We start from the raw sequence: 15,651 nt of genomic DNA, 5'->3' as shown, positions 1-15,651 counted from the left end.
GGTCAGAGGATAGAAGCAACTTCAAGAACCCGCAATTTGAAGATAGGCATCAGACACCAAACACCAGTAGAGATTGAACGTAGAGTTGCTGCGCTTTCTGGAACAAGAACCTGCGAGGTAATACATCATCAATGGCACCGATTTCTCGCAAACCACAAAGCCTGGGGCGGAAGCCGCCTCCATTATTAGACCCTCAAGAGCGAACTCAAAACGCAGTATCTAATGGCGAGCATGCGAGAGAAACGCAATGCGATACTTCTCCCATCCCAACGAGAACATCCTTCAGGGGAGCCTTTTACCCATCATCTCCATCGCTGTCCGCGTCCTCCTGTGGTGCTCTTATCACGCGCGTTCTTTAACACGCCCTTGAACTCGCTGTACAGCTGATCGATGATCCTGTCAGAGGTCCATTGGTCCACGATCTCGTAAGCAGCGGCTCGTCTCTTCTTGGCCTTCATCTTGTCGCGCTTCTCAATCTTCTTAGCCGTCATGTGTCCGTCGCTCTGCAGCCTGTCCTCGACCCACTCCTTGAGAGCGGCCTTCCAATGCATCAGACTGTGCGCCGTCTCGGCGTTGCTGCAGCAGACAGACCCGACCGCCCACTCCTTGGATTCCGCAGGTAGCGGGTTGCCTTGGGTGTCGACAGACTCGTTACCGGACGAAGCATCCGAATCGTCCGAGTCAGATTCAACCTCCTCCAGCGTGTCCTTGTAATAGGGCTGCCCTTGAAAGATGATCTTCCAGGTGGCAGGGTGTCCGCTACGGCCGCACGCTTCACACGTGTCGTAAATATCCCCAGAGCCTCGGTCCATTTCGTATGCCTCAAGCTTAGGCCGGGCCTTGAGCGTCCGGTAGAACTCCACTTTCCATGCACTAGATGTAAATTTCGAGGTCGCGAGGCCGCGGACTTCATCGTCAAGCTTGCGCCAGGCATTGGTGTAAATGGCGTCTCTGCGATCAAAGGCCGGATTGATCCTGTTGTGGACTAACCACTCGACGACGTACGGGAACTGCTCCTTCAGTGGTTTGTGGGCTTGCGCCGTGAACTCCAACGGTATATCGAGGTTGGCCGGCGCGCCTAGGAGTCCTTCATCGTCTTCAACTACGAAGTCTTCGAGATCATCGTCGCTGTTGTCGGCTGCATCCTTCTGTTTTGGGGCTTTCTTGGGTGAAGATTTCTTCTTCTTCGACTTGCGTGTAGGTGCGTCCTCTTCAACGACCTCATCTTCCTCCTCTTCGTCGGGAAATTCCTCGAGCGCTTGCAAATCATCATTGCTATCGGAATCATAAAGGCCTCTCTTATCGTCCTCTCCTTCCGATTCGGACGATGTCAATCTGTCGATTTTCTCTCCTGCACGACGACGGCGCAGAAGTTCCATGTTCTTCTGCTTTTGCGTACGATGGCCCTTGACAGGTTTAGTCGGTGACGAGGGCGGCTGGCCTCTGCGAACCAATCTTTGAGCCGCGGGTTCGGCAGGCGACGAAGTTGAGCGTCGGTGAGTCACCTTCCTCTTCTTGGCGGGTGACACATCTAGATCCGAATCCGAATCCGAATCTAGCTCAACGATTTCTGTTCGCCGTCGTCTAGACGAGCTAGGTGCGATCGGTAGTTCATCCTCATCCTCGTCTTCATCAACGGCCTGAGTTCGGCGTCGCCTAGAGGAACTTGGCGCTATAGGAATATCATCTTCATCGTCACTCGGAGCTGGTTGCTGGCGACGTCTTGACGAGCTGGGCGCGATGGGTAGGTCATCCTCGTCCTCGTTGCCGTTCTCATCTTCGCCGTCTGAAATCACGGTGTGCCTCAGGCGCGTGGAAACAGACTGAGATGAAGTTGGAGGTGGGGCTAGGGACGCGATCGGTAGCAGGTCAACATCACCATCGTCACTTCCTTCACCACGCTGGATCGTGCCTTCATCGGCAACTTCTTCATCTGACGAGTCAATATCCACAGCAGCTCTCTGGGACCTCGGCAAGAAGGATGGTATGGCAGGCCGGCTCGCTGAAGAACTACCTCCACTATGTTTGCGCACGGGAGGCATCTGCACTGTAAGAGTGTGAGTTATGCAAACCCACGTAATAAACTTCAAGGCGTGGTAGCTTTCAACGAGATGAAGGCCGAGGTTAACATGGGAGCAGGAACGAAAGTGACCCGGCCCGACGCAACACCTTGGCTCAGGGCGGGGCAATCTACCACGCGAAAATATTTCAACATACCTAGCGAATCCTGAAGTGTCTTCTGTGTTTTCTGGGGTGCTAAGGGTCGGCTCGCAGACTTGGGCAGTGAAGGCGAGGATCGGATTTGCGAGGATTGAGAAAACCTCACTTTGGCGGGTGAGAAGCGCTGGTCTGGCGAGCTTTCGGCACCAGTTGGCTCGAAATGTAGCCTAGCCTGACGCTTCCTCTTTGGGGCCATGTTTGTGCGTATACTCGGACGATCTCAAAACGGGTGAGTGAACAGCGATGATGGCGGTTCTCAAATTAGTGACAAACAGTCAGGTGGGGTTAGTGTATGTCAAAGTCGATGACAATCCCCAAGGAATATCTCGTAAGGCAACAGATACGAGATGCTCAACAACGATAAAATCCTGAAAGGAAGTTGGCCAGTATGGCTGCCCCAGGAATTGCCGGATACGTAATGCTGTTGTAGGATGGTGAATCCAGGACGCGCCGCGACAAAACTTTAGGTAGAAGACTGGCGCGCGATCACGTGATTTCATTAAGTATTATGATGACAGTGCCCAACGGGCATGAGTATGACCACTCCGTTTGACATGGGTGTCTCAAAAAGTTGGGACTTCTTATATTTATACTGATGCCAGACCATTATTCGAAGATCTGTTTGTGTATGCATGCCACGCTACCGAGAGGAACCGTGATGCGATGGAGAAAGTCGTGCGATGGGCTGTCACGGCTACTCACGTTTGGCAGCTGTGATTGAAACCTGATTTCTTTCTCCCTGCTGTTGTGACTTTGCTTCAGATCGCAACGTTCTTCGTGAATCTCTCCCCTGTATCATGTAGCAAGCGCCGCACACTTCTGAGCCCTGGAGTCTTTGAGTGCGGAGTAGATTCTCGGTAACAATCCACGCTTTCTGTGAAAAAGAAGTGCGGGGGGCTAGCAGAAGCAATCAACTAATTTAGCAGGTACGAATTCCTTGGCACCATCTTCTTCTAAATGCGTTACTATATACTCGGGAACCCCCATTGAAATGAACGGCAGTTGTGTGTACAAGTGGCGGCCCTTCCAAATATGTGTTCGTGACAAGTGACCAAACATCCAAGTTCTCGTTCCTCACTATCGCATTCGGAGAACTGTCGTGAACGCACTGGGATATAAGCAATCGCTTGTGGCGAGTCCTTCGTATTCATGTTACATCCCGTTATGCGAACTCGAAAGGCGGGGGTGGGAACGTCTCGCATCCACTAGTCCCACCATCTGAATCCTTTGAACATTTTTAACAATCAACATCTTTCATAAGCTTCTCGGTGAAGAATCGTCTGAATACAATTCAACCAATATGTCCTCGCTCAGGCTGCTTAAATTGTTCCAATACGTGGGCGGCCTGACCACGGCGTATGCCGGTTACCGACTATACAATCACCTGACGTTCTACCTTCTTCCAAGCCAAACACTTGACCGCTGGAGACAACCAAAGAGAAAGCCGTGGGCTCTAGTCACCGGCTCATCTGCCGGTATAGGGTTTGGGACGGCCCAGGAACTCGCTGGGCGTGGTTTCAATGTTGTTCTATTGGGGCACCTGGAGGCTGAGCTACTTGAGGCCCAGTCGCTCATCCAAGCGGAGAATGCTGGAACGGAAGTCAGGACCCTCGTTTTGGATGCCACATCAGCTACTCCTGACGATATCAAGAAATCACTGGGCACGATATCTGATCTCCCCCTTACTATACTTGTCAATAATGTTGGTGGATTTCCGATGAAGCCACCGCAGATTCGGAACCTGATGGACTTCTCGGCGGAGGAGTTGGACCGGTCACTCAGTATCAACGCGTGCTTCATGTCCCACGTGACGCGCAGTCTTCTTCCACAGCTGGCAAGGAATGGCCCATCATTGGTATTGAACGTAAGTTCGGCTGCAAGGATGGGTATTCCGGGCATTGTGCCTTATTCGGCCTGCAAAGGGTTCATAATCTCTTTCAGCACAGCGTTATCCCGCGAGATGGCTGCAGCTCGGGTGCCTATAGATGTACTTGCCATCATCCCCGGGGACGTGAAGACTCAAGCAAACACCATTGGCTTGACGCCCGGAACGCCGACAGCTAGGGAGTACGCTGGCATGATGCTCAACCGAGCACCCAGAGCTGTGAGCCGTGGATGGACCGAGTGCGCCCCCTTCTGGCCGCATGCCTTGCAGATAGGCTTCATTGAGTCCTTACCACATTCTCTTGCACTGCGACTTCTCATTAAAACTTTCGAGGATAAGAAGAGAGCTTCAGAGGAACGTGAGAAACAAAAGTAGAAGTTATCAACAGAACGGATGCTAGCTTGTATTTGTATAATCTCTACACGCTCAAGTTTACATGACAAAGTCGGACAGGAAGTGACTTCTCATTTGTGATTGAAGTGGAATGTTTGCTGTCGGATGCAGTGTCACGTTGAGTAGAGTACATGATGAAATATCTACGAACCATTGCTCGACTCCGAGCCCAGTTTGTACGTGTTCGCATCATCATAGCCATGTGTCACCAACCATGTGCCCTTCGATTCGTAGCAGCCTGAAGGAAGTCGGATGACAAGGAATTCCGAGGCGGACTTGTAGAGCCTCGAACCCTTGCTGTCGGAAAGCCCAACACTCGCACTTATTAATACAGAATAACTTTTTATGAGTTGCCATCTTGTTCATCCTCGTTTTCCATAACTGACTCCGGACTTGGGCACAATGAGCGAACAGAAAACGTCAAACCGACTCAAGGGTTACCCATTCTTGGCCAAACTCTGGTCGATTACGCAAGACGGTATAGCACGGAAGTTCACTCACCTTGCGATCCTTAATATCCTGTATCTGCAAGCCGAGCTATGTCATCTTGAAGATGACTTCATGTACGAGCGAGGCAAAGACCTGGCCTCCGGTCAGACCGAAAGAGTGGACTGTGACTGGAACTGGTTCCTTCTCAAGTCTCCGGATCTGAATAAGGGAAGCAAACAATGGCAGATAGCCTTGGATATTCGAGAGAGACTAGAGCAATATCGTGAGTGGTTCCCCATTTCATGCCGCCTGGTAACTTGAACCCTGACCACTCACCCTTTTGCCAGATTCGGCGCTACTTCAGTATTCCGAAGTCCTCAAGCTCCCTTCCCCGACTGAAAACCAGAGACGGAATGTATTTGGTATACTCGGGTCGTCGTCATTGACAAACGATGGGCTTGGCAAGTTTCAGTCACTCGATCTCGCAGGCATCAACGGACCAGAGGTATACCAAAAGCGATGGTCCAAGGATCTGGTCTTATTAGACGCTATGGAAGAAGACAATGATGCTCTCTCCAGATGGATAGTCCATCCATTTTTCGAATTTTTTCATCTAATACGCAAGAGGAGTAAGGTAAGTTTCTTGTCCCTTCTCTTTCCCGCCTTGCTACGTGCGACTCATGACACTCGGAAGAAACCAATACCGCAAGACCTTGAGAGTGGTACAGGCGACGATGAAAGTCTCGGTATCTGCAATTACTCCAGTCACCACATACGGGCTGTGAACCACGTTGTCGGCGCCTTGTTCGCTGCAGTCTTGCCTCTATCATCAATAGTAATCCTTTACAAGGTCCAGGATATGGATCTCAAGGTGGTGCTTGTTTGCGTTTTCACCATCCTATTCTGTCTCGCGATGAGTATTTTGAGCAAATCGCGTCGCATTGAGGTAGTCGCCGCAACTGCAGCGTAAGTCGTCTCGTCCAGAGTCATATGCAGTCAAGGAAGGTCAACTAACCCGTCGCCAGCTTTGGGAGTGTGTCAGTAGTATGGATAAGTCAAAATAACCAGTAGACCTTGACATTCAATGCGAAGGGCGTGAATAAAGGTGATTCACAGTCGCTACACCGCTTGACGAGAGCTCGAATACGTGGTCCTAAAAAGATGAACAGTATATATGTGGAGGAAACTTTCCCAATCGAATCTTTTCTGTTCACGGCATCACAGCCTATCCTCTACTGTCAACATGACCACCAAACCAACTCGCAAGCCCGATATTGGTAGGCTTCCGTCCATCAGCAAATGTATCTCTTCCGTCGAAACTAAGAGTCAGTAGCACAGGATACTTATAAAGGCACAGGGGCCATGGAGACCGGCATCAAGTTGATGAGTAACAAGCGAGAAAGGGCAGAGGGACAGCCTAGGCAAGGAAATACTCAAGGCTCAGGTCACGCATCTAGGGCCAGCTCACCTTCTAGCTCAAACTCTGGTACAAGCTCCCGTTCTAGTTCTCATGATAAGAGAAAGGAGGAATGGGACTGCGTTGGAGAATAAAATGTAGTGTGTAGAAAAGAGAGGGCATAGCTAGCATCGAATTCTTTGTACAATCAAAGTTCATGGTGTTTTCCTCGACAAGTCAACTGCCTCAATCTCCTGTGTTTTCCTACGAATGTCCCCATCCACCAGCGAGTTTTCTAACCCATCAGACCCGCAGTACGAACATGCCACGACTTGAGTGAAAAGTAGGTACCTTGTCTTGGCCTTTCATTACCTCACCGTAGTTGAGTAAACAAGTCTTAATGATGCTCTTCTGGGGTGGGGGGTAGACGGCAGTAATTCTTAATAGAGAGAAGCTCTTTCTAGATAACCCTCTTCCGTGCTTGAAATTGCTCACCGTGGATCCCAAGGAATTATTTGACATTTTTAAATCTGCTTGCACATTCTCTTTTAACACAGCAATCTACGTCTGTACTATTTACTGAGTCCACCGTCCTCCTTAACGCAATATGGTTGGTTCCCTCCTACCCGCATCATGTGAGGTGAGGTGTGCTAATCCCACCGCTACTGCTGATCATACTCGTTGAGATTTCTCTGAACCCTCTCCTCCTGCGCCTTCCTACCACCGACGTTCCGGTGCCGTTGCTCCGAACCGGCCGACTCGCCCGGCTGCTCCAGGCCCGCCTTCTTGGTGTACGTGCGCTCGTTCTCGCCCTTGGGCATGGGATCGATGGAGGCGGCCGTGTTTTTGCTAGGGTCCAGCGTCGATCCCGGGGCATCTGGAGCTGTGCGGGTGGAACGTTCGTATCAGCATTTCCTTTACGAGGTATAAGGGGAACGTGATAGGGGAGCTACTGCGACGGGGAGTAAGGATGTAGCTTACAGCCTTCTAGCACGATCTTGCTCCGGGCCGCTTCCTCGATGACGGGGTTTGTTGGGGCCATTATGCCTGTGTATATTGTGACTTGACCAGAATTTGATGATACAGTGATAGTGAGATGGTAGCGTTTTCCTTGGGGTCATTGTCTATACATAATTTCTGAGGGGCTGGTGTTGCCTAGGATGCATATATATATACACCGCCTTACCCAGGACCACCGTCCGATTTTCGCCCCTTCCTGCAAGCACATCGAGATTTCCCAGACTTTAGACCCGGCCGGGCTGGTACGAATTAAGACATGCTAAGTCGCATGCAGACTGCCAGCATTGTACCGCCAAAGTCTAATTGCGTTCGCAGGGAACTTCCCGTCGATGTGACATCATGTTGGGGATATCCTCGCCTATCCATGAACAGATCCGGATAAATCTGATGAGCTTTAATAATCCACGGAGTCAGGGACAGGGTAGTTTGTTCCAGAGGTTCGAGACATTAGGTCTATATGGACTCGTGTAGCTGTACCAGACTACTTTTTGTGAGTGAACGAATCGTGTTGGAACACTACCACGCCTCTTGGTCCATGAGTATGGGCGTTTCAAAGTAATACCAATTCCGAATTTAGTCATTATATTCAACTCAAGTGGCAGCCTCCAGGCTACTACTACAACTTTGTACTCTTGATCAGGCCGGGCTTGATACCCGTCAGCTCTCCCTTGTAACCACCCTTGCCTTCGCCGCCCTTGTACGTGGCCTTCATGGAGGCGAGCTTCTTCTGCTTCTCCTTGTATTGCATGCGCTTCTTCGTACGCGGGTTTCGTACTTCCTTCTTCCTCTTGGGTGCTAGACCCTTGTTCTTTTCGATGGCATATCTGTGACATATTAGCATGTGCTCGAGCACAAGAAAGCCCGGACCGGAGAGCCAACTCGGTAGCATGAGCGGGGGCAAGGGAGCGGAGTGTTACGTACGTGATCTTTCGCTTGCCATCTTCGCCGATTACTTCTTGTTCGACGACGCGATCCGCCGCCGTGGCTGCGGCCAACGCCTCGGCCCTGGCGGCCTTGTCTGACTTCTTCTTCTGGGTGCGTGCCGCCACGAAGTCATAGTACTCGTCCTCTTGATCACGAAGGGTGTGAGCGGCTTGGGTCTCTCCTTCGTCGCTATCATCACCAAGATCGGCGCCATGCTTCGAGTCCTTCTTTCCACGCTTCTCTGCCTCGGCGTTGAGGCGGGCCTGACGATCCCGAAGTCTTTCGCGGTACGGAATATCCACGTCACCACCAGCATCCCTTCCAGCTCCAGCACGCTTGTTTGCTTTCTGAACGATCTGGGAGGTGTAGAAGCGCAGACTCTTCTTGCGCGCTGCCTTCTCTGCAGCGGCTCTCGAATCAATGGTTTCTTCTTCACCGAAGTCGGAGTTGTCGTCTTGAATCTTGCCGGCCTGGGCCTTCTTCTTCGACTTGGTGGTGGTGATGAGGGCAGACAGGTCCGCAAGCGAGTCCTCAAGCTCCTTCGCTTGGCGTTCTGCCTTCTTCGCCTTCTTTCTTGACACGGGAGCGTTCTTGCCCTTCTTATCAGAGTTGGTGAGGGCCGCGGTGGAATCTTCAGCAGATGGCGAGACTTCTTCTGGCGGAGATGGGATGCTTGCGGCAGCCTTGGCAGATTTCGAGGGTTTCAGATCCTTGACACGCTGCCATGCTTCTCTGCACTCGAGCAGTGTGCTCATGACCTCGTGGTCTCGCAGTTCCGCCGGGTCCAAGGCCTTGGCGGGACCATCCGAGTCCCGGGCCGGGGACGTCAGAGTGGCAAAGTACATAGCCAGCGTTGCTACATAGGACCCGAGGACCCGGTACTTGACGACGGCGACAGATTTTCTGGGCTGGCCTTCGGCCTCGGTCTGCAGGGTGACAAGCAGAGGTTGCAGCTCGAGCAGCTCCTCGGCAAGATATTCCAACTCGGGATAGCGAGACTGCAGGAGACGCAGCCTTTCGACGGGGGTCATGTCATCAGTGACCTCGACATCCTTCAGTACCTCGGTGACGACGTCGTTGTCGTCGTCCTCGGGCTTGTCGGCAAGCCACTCGTCCTCGTTGAAGATGAAGTCCTCGTCCTTCATCTTCTCGAGCCGCTTCTTCTGGATGCGGCGGGCCTCCTGCTCTTCCTCCAGGGCATCGGCCTCGGTCTGGATCTCGTCGGCATTGTAGTACTCCTTCTTGGAGGAGCCCCACCAGCCGGAGTCGGCCTCCTCCTCGTCCTCGCCGGCGTCGGATCCCGCATCGGCAGCTCTCTTCTTGGTGGCCTTCTTGGTCTTGCGGGCCAGCTCTTCCAGCTCGTCCTCGTCGTCATCGGAGCCGCCGTCGTCGTAGTCGAAGACCTCCTCTTCCGAGTCCTCGAGGAACTGCTCCTCCTGCTCGAGGCGCTTCTGCTTCTTGGACTTGGGGGCGTCGTTGAACATGATCTGGTCCTGGTCCTGGTCCTCCTGGTTCATCCAGTACTCGTCCTCGGAATCGGCGACGTCCCTGTAGGTTGTGATGGGGCCGAGCCTGGACTCCTTGGGGTCGAACTCGCGCGGCCCTTTGGGCTGGGCGGCGCCGCTGGTAGCCTTCCTCTTCTTGCCCATGTTGCGCTGTGTCGTTGGACTGACTGATCTGGCGCGTGAAACGAGGGTGTGGTTTGTGGCTTGCCTGCGAGGCCGATGTTTGACATCGGTTCCGTCCCGTCGAGCGCCTTCACTGAACTTTTTTTCTGCACGCCGGCTTATCGGATTCTTATCAGCACCCCGCCGGCACCATGGGACGCCCCATCTTCCCAGCTAAGCCTCAGGCGGCTAGAGCGGGTACAGTGGGGGCAGCAGGACCCAATGAGCAACGGCGGGCTCTACTGGACAGTGGGCTCCAGGTTCCAGGTTGGTTGGTGGGCAAGTGGGCAGCTGCACGAGCTACCCAAAGCTTTCGCTTTCCATCTCTTCCAGGGGTCGTTATAATTGATTGGCTTTTTGCTCGTGCTGACCTAAGGGTCGCGTTTCGCGGAGAGTGTTGGTGACCACGATACGGTACGCAAGGGCGAAGGCGCATCGCTGCAATCTCCGGCTAGAATCCCTCGCTCTGCTCTTTATTGTGCCACGACAACAGCCGCCATATCCGACAACGTCTCCGGCGCTGACTCTTCCCATCCATGCCTCTCCTCGACTGGATGGATTCAAGCTCTCTGCCTGTCTTCTGGTTCGTCACAGCAGGTATCAGCGCAATACTAGCCGCCGTCGCCATGGGAGTCTTCGCCAGCAAGAACCAGATGCCGGTCGATGGCAAGGTCCGTAGCAGGAATCCGCTCTCTCTGTCACAGACCATTGTAGCTTACGGGGTATATCTCCCAACTAGACCATCCTGATCACCGGAGCCTCGGAAGGCATGGGCAGAAGTGCAGCCCGTCTGCTCGCAGCCAAGGGTGCCAATCTCATATTAGTCTCGCGAAATGCCGACAAACTGCAAGAGTCCCTCCAACAAGCTCAAGTATGGCTGCTACTGCTCAGCCCCCCTGTGTGAAGGACATGATACTGATCGAGCTGGACAGGCCGCTGCCAAGAACCCCCAGACGCAACACTTCCACATCATCACGGCTGACGTGTCGAAGCCCGACTACGCCCCCGAACTCGTCGCCAAAGCCGTAGCTGCGAATAACAACCAGCCCCTGGATATCGTCTGGTGCATTGCTGGGAAATCCACCCCAGACTTCTGGGTCGAGGCTCCTCTGGCTCTCACCAGGGATCAGATGGACATCAACTTTTGGGGAAGCGCTGAGATGGCGCATGCTATACTACGTGTATGGACGAGGCCCGACGTCCCCGTGGTTCCCGAGCCCAAGCACCTGGTCTTTACCTCGTCCGTCCTCGCCTACTTCCCCGTCGTTGGATACGGGCCATACAACCCTGCCAAGGCCGCCCTGCGATCCCTCGCCGACACTCTCGTGCAGGAGCTGCAGCTATACCCGCAGAAGGTCAAGGTACACGTGGTCTACCCTGGGAGCATATCGAGCCCGGGTTTCGACCGTGAGAACATGACCAAACCCGAGATCACACGTATCATCGAGGACGGCGACCCAGTCCAAACCCCGGACGAGGTGGCAGCCAAAGCAATCCGGGGACTAGAGCAGGGCCGTTACAGCATCACAGTCGCCTTCTTGGGCCATGTATTAAGGTGGCTCGCCGTGGGCGGCTCGCCGAGAGAGAACTGGTTCATTGACACCATCATGTCATGCATCGTGCAGGTCGTCTTCTTCTTTGCCCTGACCGACATATTTGGAAAGATCAGGAAGTTCGGCAAGAAGAACGGCCATCCTGTCCATTACCGGAAGAAGGGCAACTAGGCATATGGATGCGACTCTGCGACGTGCTTTGGAAGTAACCTCGACGAATAGCATTCCCATTGCGTTACGCAAAGACCAATTCGCTCATGAAAAGTGAACTTGTTCTGCACAACCTGGGTCAAGCCACGGGTGAATAGCTCAGCCGAGGTGTCTCAGGGTCAACTCCAGTAATATGCAGCTTTGCACAGGGCAGCCGCCTCCCGAGAGTCCTGCTCATGTCCATACTCGTGTATTTAATTTGCCTACTGGGGTATAAGAGGCCGATTGCATGTGATTTCGCTTGCTTCTCATTCCACACTCACCTGACCAGGGCTCCGGCTTTCACAGCGTGACGACGCTTGGCCAATACGTGCGCAGAAGTCGCTGGAAACAGTAGGCCACCGAGTTGGCGATCATGGCTAGTCTGCATCAATCGTCTGTGGAAAGTCGTGTGGCTAGATGACGAAACACGCGTGACCTCCCCAGGTTTCGGGCGAGACAGTACACCGGGCCCCGGATTGCACTCGGCGACGTAAACCGCGTTGCACCACGCGCGTTCTGCAGCCGGCCAGTGAGGCTCTCGCCCGGCACACCCAAGGGGCTAGGTCCAATGCTACCGCAGAGGAGCACCTGACGGACCCGTTTAGCTGGCATTGGTAATGTTGGGTTTTGACGTGGACGGATTGGGCCGAGCAGCCAACAGAAAAGGCGCCCCAAAGACCCCTCCACCTCCCTTATTGGGGGAGCTCACCTGCCGAGCACTCATCCCTTTGGAGAAGGGCCGCCCGCAGGGAGCCTTGAATGCAGTTGGAGACCATGCAGGTGAGCCGATCATCGTGGAGTAGCTTCAAAGCTAAGTATTGGACGGAGATGCCTACCCCACGGGCCGCGGCCACCGAGCCCGGGTAACTCCAGTGGATAGACGGCGCTCAAGACTGAAGAAACAGACACGAAAATGGAGAACCAAGGCTCGCAAGAGTTGGGAAGTCGACATGTTTGGGGCTTTGTCTCGTTATATGCCGGGCTCCTAATGGCTATAGTATACGGAGACTAAGAAGGAGCTGTCCCAATGAACTATTCGTTACGCAAGTTCTACGGCGACTGAAGCAGCAGTGTCACAAGTGCATTGTTACCTCCCAAGAGCCACGGGCCAGTATACAACTACGAGCGTGAATTTTGCCCGACTTGGAAAACCAGACCTGTCACTCGCCTATCGTTCGTTTTCTCCTGCCAGACTTCCGAGACATCTCAGCACGTGTTTTGCGATGGTGGTCATGCCCTAGCCAGCTTCAGGCCGTCAATAGGCCCATGGAGGTGGTTAGCTGATGCACGCCTGGCGCCCGCCGGGTGCTGCGTAGCGGCTCCGCACTACCCACTTTGGCACAGCTATGCTGTGACGTCTAAACCCAATTAATGCTTTTTGGAGCGTGCTGGGAGACGTCATCGCCTATGGTTTGCCCACCCTCTCGGCTCAGCTGCCAACCTATCGCGCTTTCGTGGAATTAATGGGACGCAGAGGGCATGAATCTACGAAGGCCTCATTTCATCTTAGTTTATTGCCGCCACATGTCCTGTTCCTGGCCACGGCGCCCACGGACCGTGGATGGTTTCCCGGTTTTGCAGATGTGCCAGGCCTCCAATTCGCCATGCGGCCAGGGGTATACCTGCTTTTTCCCGCCCATCTTGGCATCGAGGCAGCATGGACAAGTGCTAAAGCAGGACACAACTAGACGCATGCGTGGTGCGTGTTCCAGGATCCACCGGCTATGATCTCAGCATTCACGCATTCCGCCCAGGAATGCTCCCCAAAACTCTGTTCGGCCATCTCGGGCCAGTCATCGTCCTGGTAACGGTCCTTTTCTCTCATCACGCTTCATAGCTCAGGTAGGTCAGGGACCACTAGGTTGACATGCGAGGGAGCAATCATCTTCGGCCATCTCCTGCCCGCTTACGTACCGCTGTCATAAAAGACGTCCCATTTCAGCCTTTGGCGTTCATGGAGATGACCTCGTAGGGTCACAAGCCGCCGTCACTTCGCCCCAACTTCCCCCAACGGTTCCCTGTTGCTAATTGTAATGTTTCTGATCATATTGCTTCTGATATCAGTTCTGGGTCTCACTTTGAAGTGTCAAATAAATTAAAAGCTTCGAGAAGTTCCTACCGTCCTTCTTCCACGCATCACATATACCCACCTCTTCACACAGTAGAAAACGTATTCTGCCACACCCTACATCTACAAATTGCCAAAAAGTCCATCACCATGACGAATTCAACGGTGCAGATAGCACTCAAGAACAACACGAGCTCGTCGAATGCCTACGCCTATATCACCGGCCTAGACATCAACAATAATAATGTCCCTATACTCATCCAGTCCGATGGCGCCACCGTGTATCGCCCGACATCCCCTTCGCAGCCACTACAAGCGCTCTCCGCAGATGTCGCCATCTCCCTGGGCGCCCCGGGATCGACTAGGACTATTACGATCCCTCAGATTGCCGGAGGTCGGATCTGGTTTGTGCTAGACGGCAAACTGACGTTCCTCGTGAACCCGGGGCCGGCCATCGTTGAGCCCAGTGTCACCAACCCCAGTGACCCGAACTACAACCTCTTCTGGGGCTTTTGCGAGTTCACATTCAACCAGGCCCAGCTCTTTGTCAACATCAGCTACGTCGACTTTGTCAGCTTGCCCATCGCTCTTGACCTGCAGAATGAGAGCGGCGCTGTGCAGTCGGTCAAGGGACTGGTGTCCGGAGGCCTGGACACCGTCTGCAACAACTTGATACAGCAAGACAACAGCGACCACGCCGGCTGGAGCAACCTGATCATCAAGGCCCCGAACGGGTCGAACCTGCGCGCGCTGAGCCCCAACAGCGGCCACGTCATGAACAACAGCCTGTTCAGCGGGTACTACCAGTCCTACGTCGACGCCGTGTGGCAGAAGTACTCGTCGGAGCCCCTGACCATCAACACGCAGGCGCAGTGGGGCAACGTGACGGGCCGGGTCGTCAACGGGAGCCTGACGTTCGACGGCGTCGGCTCCTTCGCGCAGCCCTCGGCCGCCGACATCTTCTCGTGCAGCACGGGGCCCTTCGGCAGCTACCCGAGCGGCACCGCCGCCGAGATGGGCGCCATCGGCGCCCGCCTGGCCGCCGCCTTCAACCGCTCCACGCTGCTGATCAACACGCAGCAGCCCGAGGGCGAGCAGGTCGCCAACTACTACAAGAACGCCGTCACCAACCACTACTCGCGCATCTGCCACGCGGCCAACGCCGACCTGCGCGGCTACGCCTTCCCCTACGACGACGTCGGCCCCTCAAGCGGCGGCGACGTGTCCGGCAGCGTCTTCGACGGCGCCCCCGCCCTGCTCACGGTGACTCTTGGCGGCGTGGCCGGGTCATCCGCTGCGGTGAACGCGGCCGCCGTACCCGAACAGAAGGTCATCAGGGAGGAGAAGCCGGCGGCCGATGCTGCTGCCGCCCCTGAGGCAGCTCCGACCAACGGGACGGCGGCGGCGGCGGCGCCACCCCAAACAAAGAAGACGTCGGCCCTCTCTAGTCTGAAGAAGTGGCCTTCGGTTTTGAAGAAGAGACTGGCGAAGGCCAAGTAGTGAGGATACCGACGACGATGTTATAGGTTTTGCCCGGATACCTCTGTTGTTCTTCTCCTGGACATGTGGCGTTTGGAGGATTCATGGCCGCCCCTCGTAGGGTGATGAGCTTGGGATATTTATTGCATCAATTTAGGGTACTTATTTATAGTCTCTCTTGTATTCTGCATTCATTTTCGGGATATCCAGTCAGGAAGCACTCGTTGGTCAAGTAGCGTATTGTTAATAGACTATACTATGCAGCTTACTCATTGTGTGGCTTGACTTTTCTCTAATGTCAGCAATCAACTGTATAAGTGTGTGGAGATGCCCGTGTAACCACATACCTACGGCCAGCGTAGGATTTCCGTATCGGGAATCATCATCGAGGGTCCGAACCGGGTAAGAAGCGAATATTGGTGGAT

At 53.9% G+C, this 15,651-nt stretch overlaps 7 protein-coding genes across 7 annotated transcripts; 4 read left to right on the top strand and 3 right to left on the bottom strand.

Annotated features, from left to right (window-relative positions):
- Positions 1 to 302: 302 nt before the first annotated feature.
- On the bottom strand, positions 303 to 2,416 carry JN550_006567 (uncharacterized protein; the record flags this gene model as incomplete). The annotated part of the gene is made up of 2 exons (XM_049318321.1): positions 303 to 2,047; positions 2,218 to 2,416. The coding sequence occupies 2 exons, from the start codon at positions 2,414 to 2,416 to the stop codon at positions 303 to 305; spliced, it is 1,944 nt and encodes a 647-aa protein (XP_049171455.1).
- A 1,104-nt stretch (positions 2,417 to 3,520) lies between these two features.
- JN550_006566 (uncharacterized protein) lies at positions 3,521 to 4,480 on the top strand (the record flags this gene model as incomplete). The annotated part of the gene is made up of 1 exon (XM_049318320.1): positions 3,521 to 4,480. The coding sequence occupies one exon, from the start codon at positions 3,521 to 3,523 to the stop codon at positions 4,478 to 4,480; it is 960 nt and encodes a 319-aa protein (XP_049171454.1).
- Positions 4,481 to 4,900: 420 nt separating this feature from the next.
- On the top strand, positions 4,901 to 5,897 carry JN550_006565 (uncharacterized protein; the record flags this gene model as incomplete). The annotated part of the gene is made up of 3 exons (XM_049318319.1): positions 4,901 to 5,210; positions 5,275 to 5,561; positions 5,622 to 5,897. 3 exons carry the CDS (start codon positions 4,901 to 4,903, stop codon positions 5,895 to 5,897), a joined length of 873 nt encoding a protein of 290 aa, XP_049171453.1.
- Positions 5,898 to 6,985: 1,088 nt separating this feature from the next.
- JN550_006564 (uncharacterized protein) lies at positions 6,986 to 7,365 on the bottom strand (the record flags this gene model as incomplete). The annotated part of the gene is made up of 2 exons (XM_049318316.1): positions 6,986 to 7,206; positions 7,305 to 7,365. 2 exons carry the CDS (start codon positions 7,363 to 7,365, stop codon positions 6,986 to 6,988), a joined length of 282 nt encoding a protein of 93 aa, XP_049171452.1.
- A 594-nt stretch (positions 7,366 to 7,959) lies between these two features.
- On the bottom strand, positions 7,960 to 9,916 carry JN550_006563 (uncharacterized protein; the record flags this gene model as incomplete). Its single annotated transcript, XM_049318315.1, has 2 exons — positions 7,960 to 8,167; positions 8,265 to 9,916. The coding sequence occupies 2 exons, from the start codon at positions 9,914 to 9,916 to the stop codon at positions 7,960 to 7,962; spliced, it is 1,860 nt and encodes a 619-aa protein (XP_049171451.1).
- A 554-nt stretch (positions 9,917 to 10,470) lies between these two features.
- Positions 10,471 to 11,658, top strand: JN550_006562 (uncharacterized protein; the record flags this gene model as incomplete). Its single annotated transcript, XM_049318314.1, has 3 exons — positions 10,471 to 10,605; positions 10,674 to 10,805; positions 10,867 to 11,658. The coding sequence occupies 3 exons, from the start codon at positions 10,471 to 10,473 to the stop codon at positions 11,656 to 11,658; spliced, it is 1,059 nt and encodes a 352-aa protein (XP_049171450.1).
- A 2,239-nt stretch (positions 11,659 to 13,897) lies between these two features.
- On the top strand, positions 13,898 to 15,247 carry JN550_006561 (uncharacterized protein; the record flags this gene model as incomplete). The annotated part of the gene is made up of 1 exon (XM_049318313.1): positions 13,898 to 15,247. One exon carries the CDS (start codon positions 13,898 to 13,900, stop codon positions 15,245 to 15,247), a length of 1,350 nt encoding a protein of 449 aa, XP_049171449.1.
- Between the last annotated feature and the right edge of the window lie 404 nt (positions 15,248 to 15,651).

This window comes from Neoarthrinium moseri, assembly GCF_022829205.1.
Source record: "Neoarthrinium moseri strain CBS 164.80 chromosome Unknown scaffold23_Wmoseri_CBS_16480, whole genome shotgun sequence".
Taxonomy (NCBI): domain Eukaryota; kingdom Fungi; phylum Ascomycota; class Sordariomycetes; order Amphisphaeriales; family Apiosporaceae; genus Neoarthrinium; species Neoarthrinium moseri.
The sequence above is the reverse complement of the archived record's forward strand: the minus strand, read 5'-3'. Positions and strand labels throughout refer to the sequence as shown.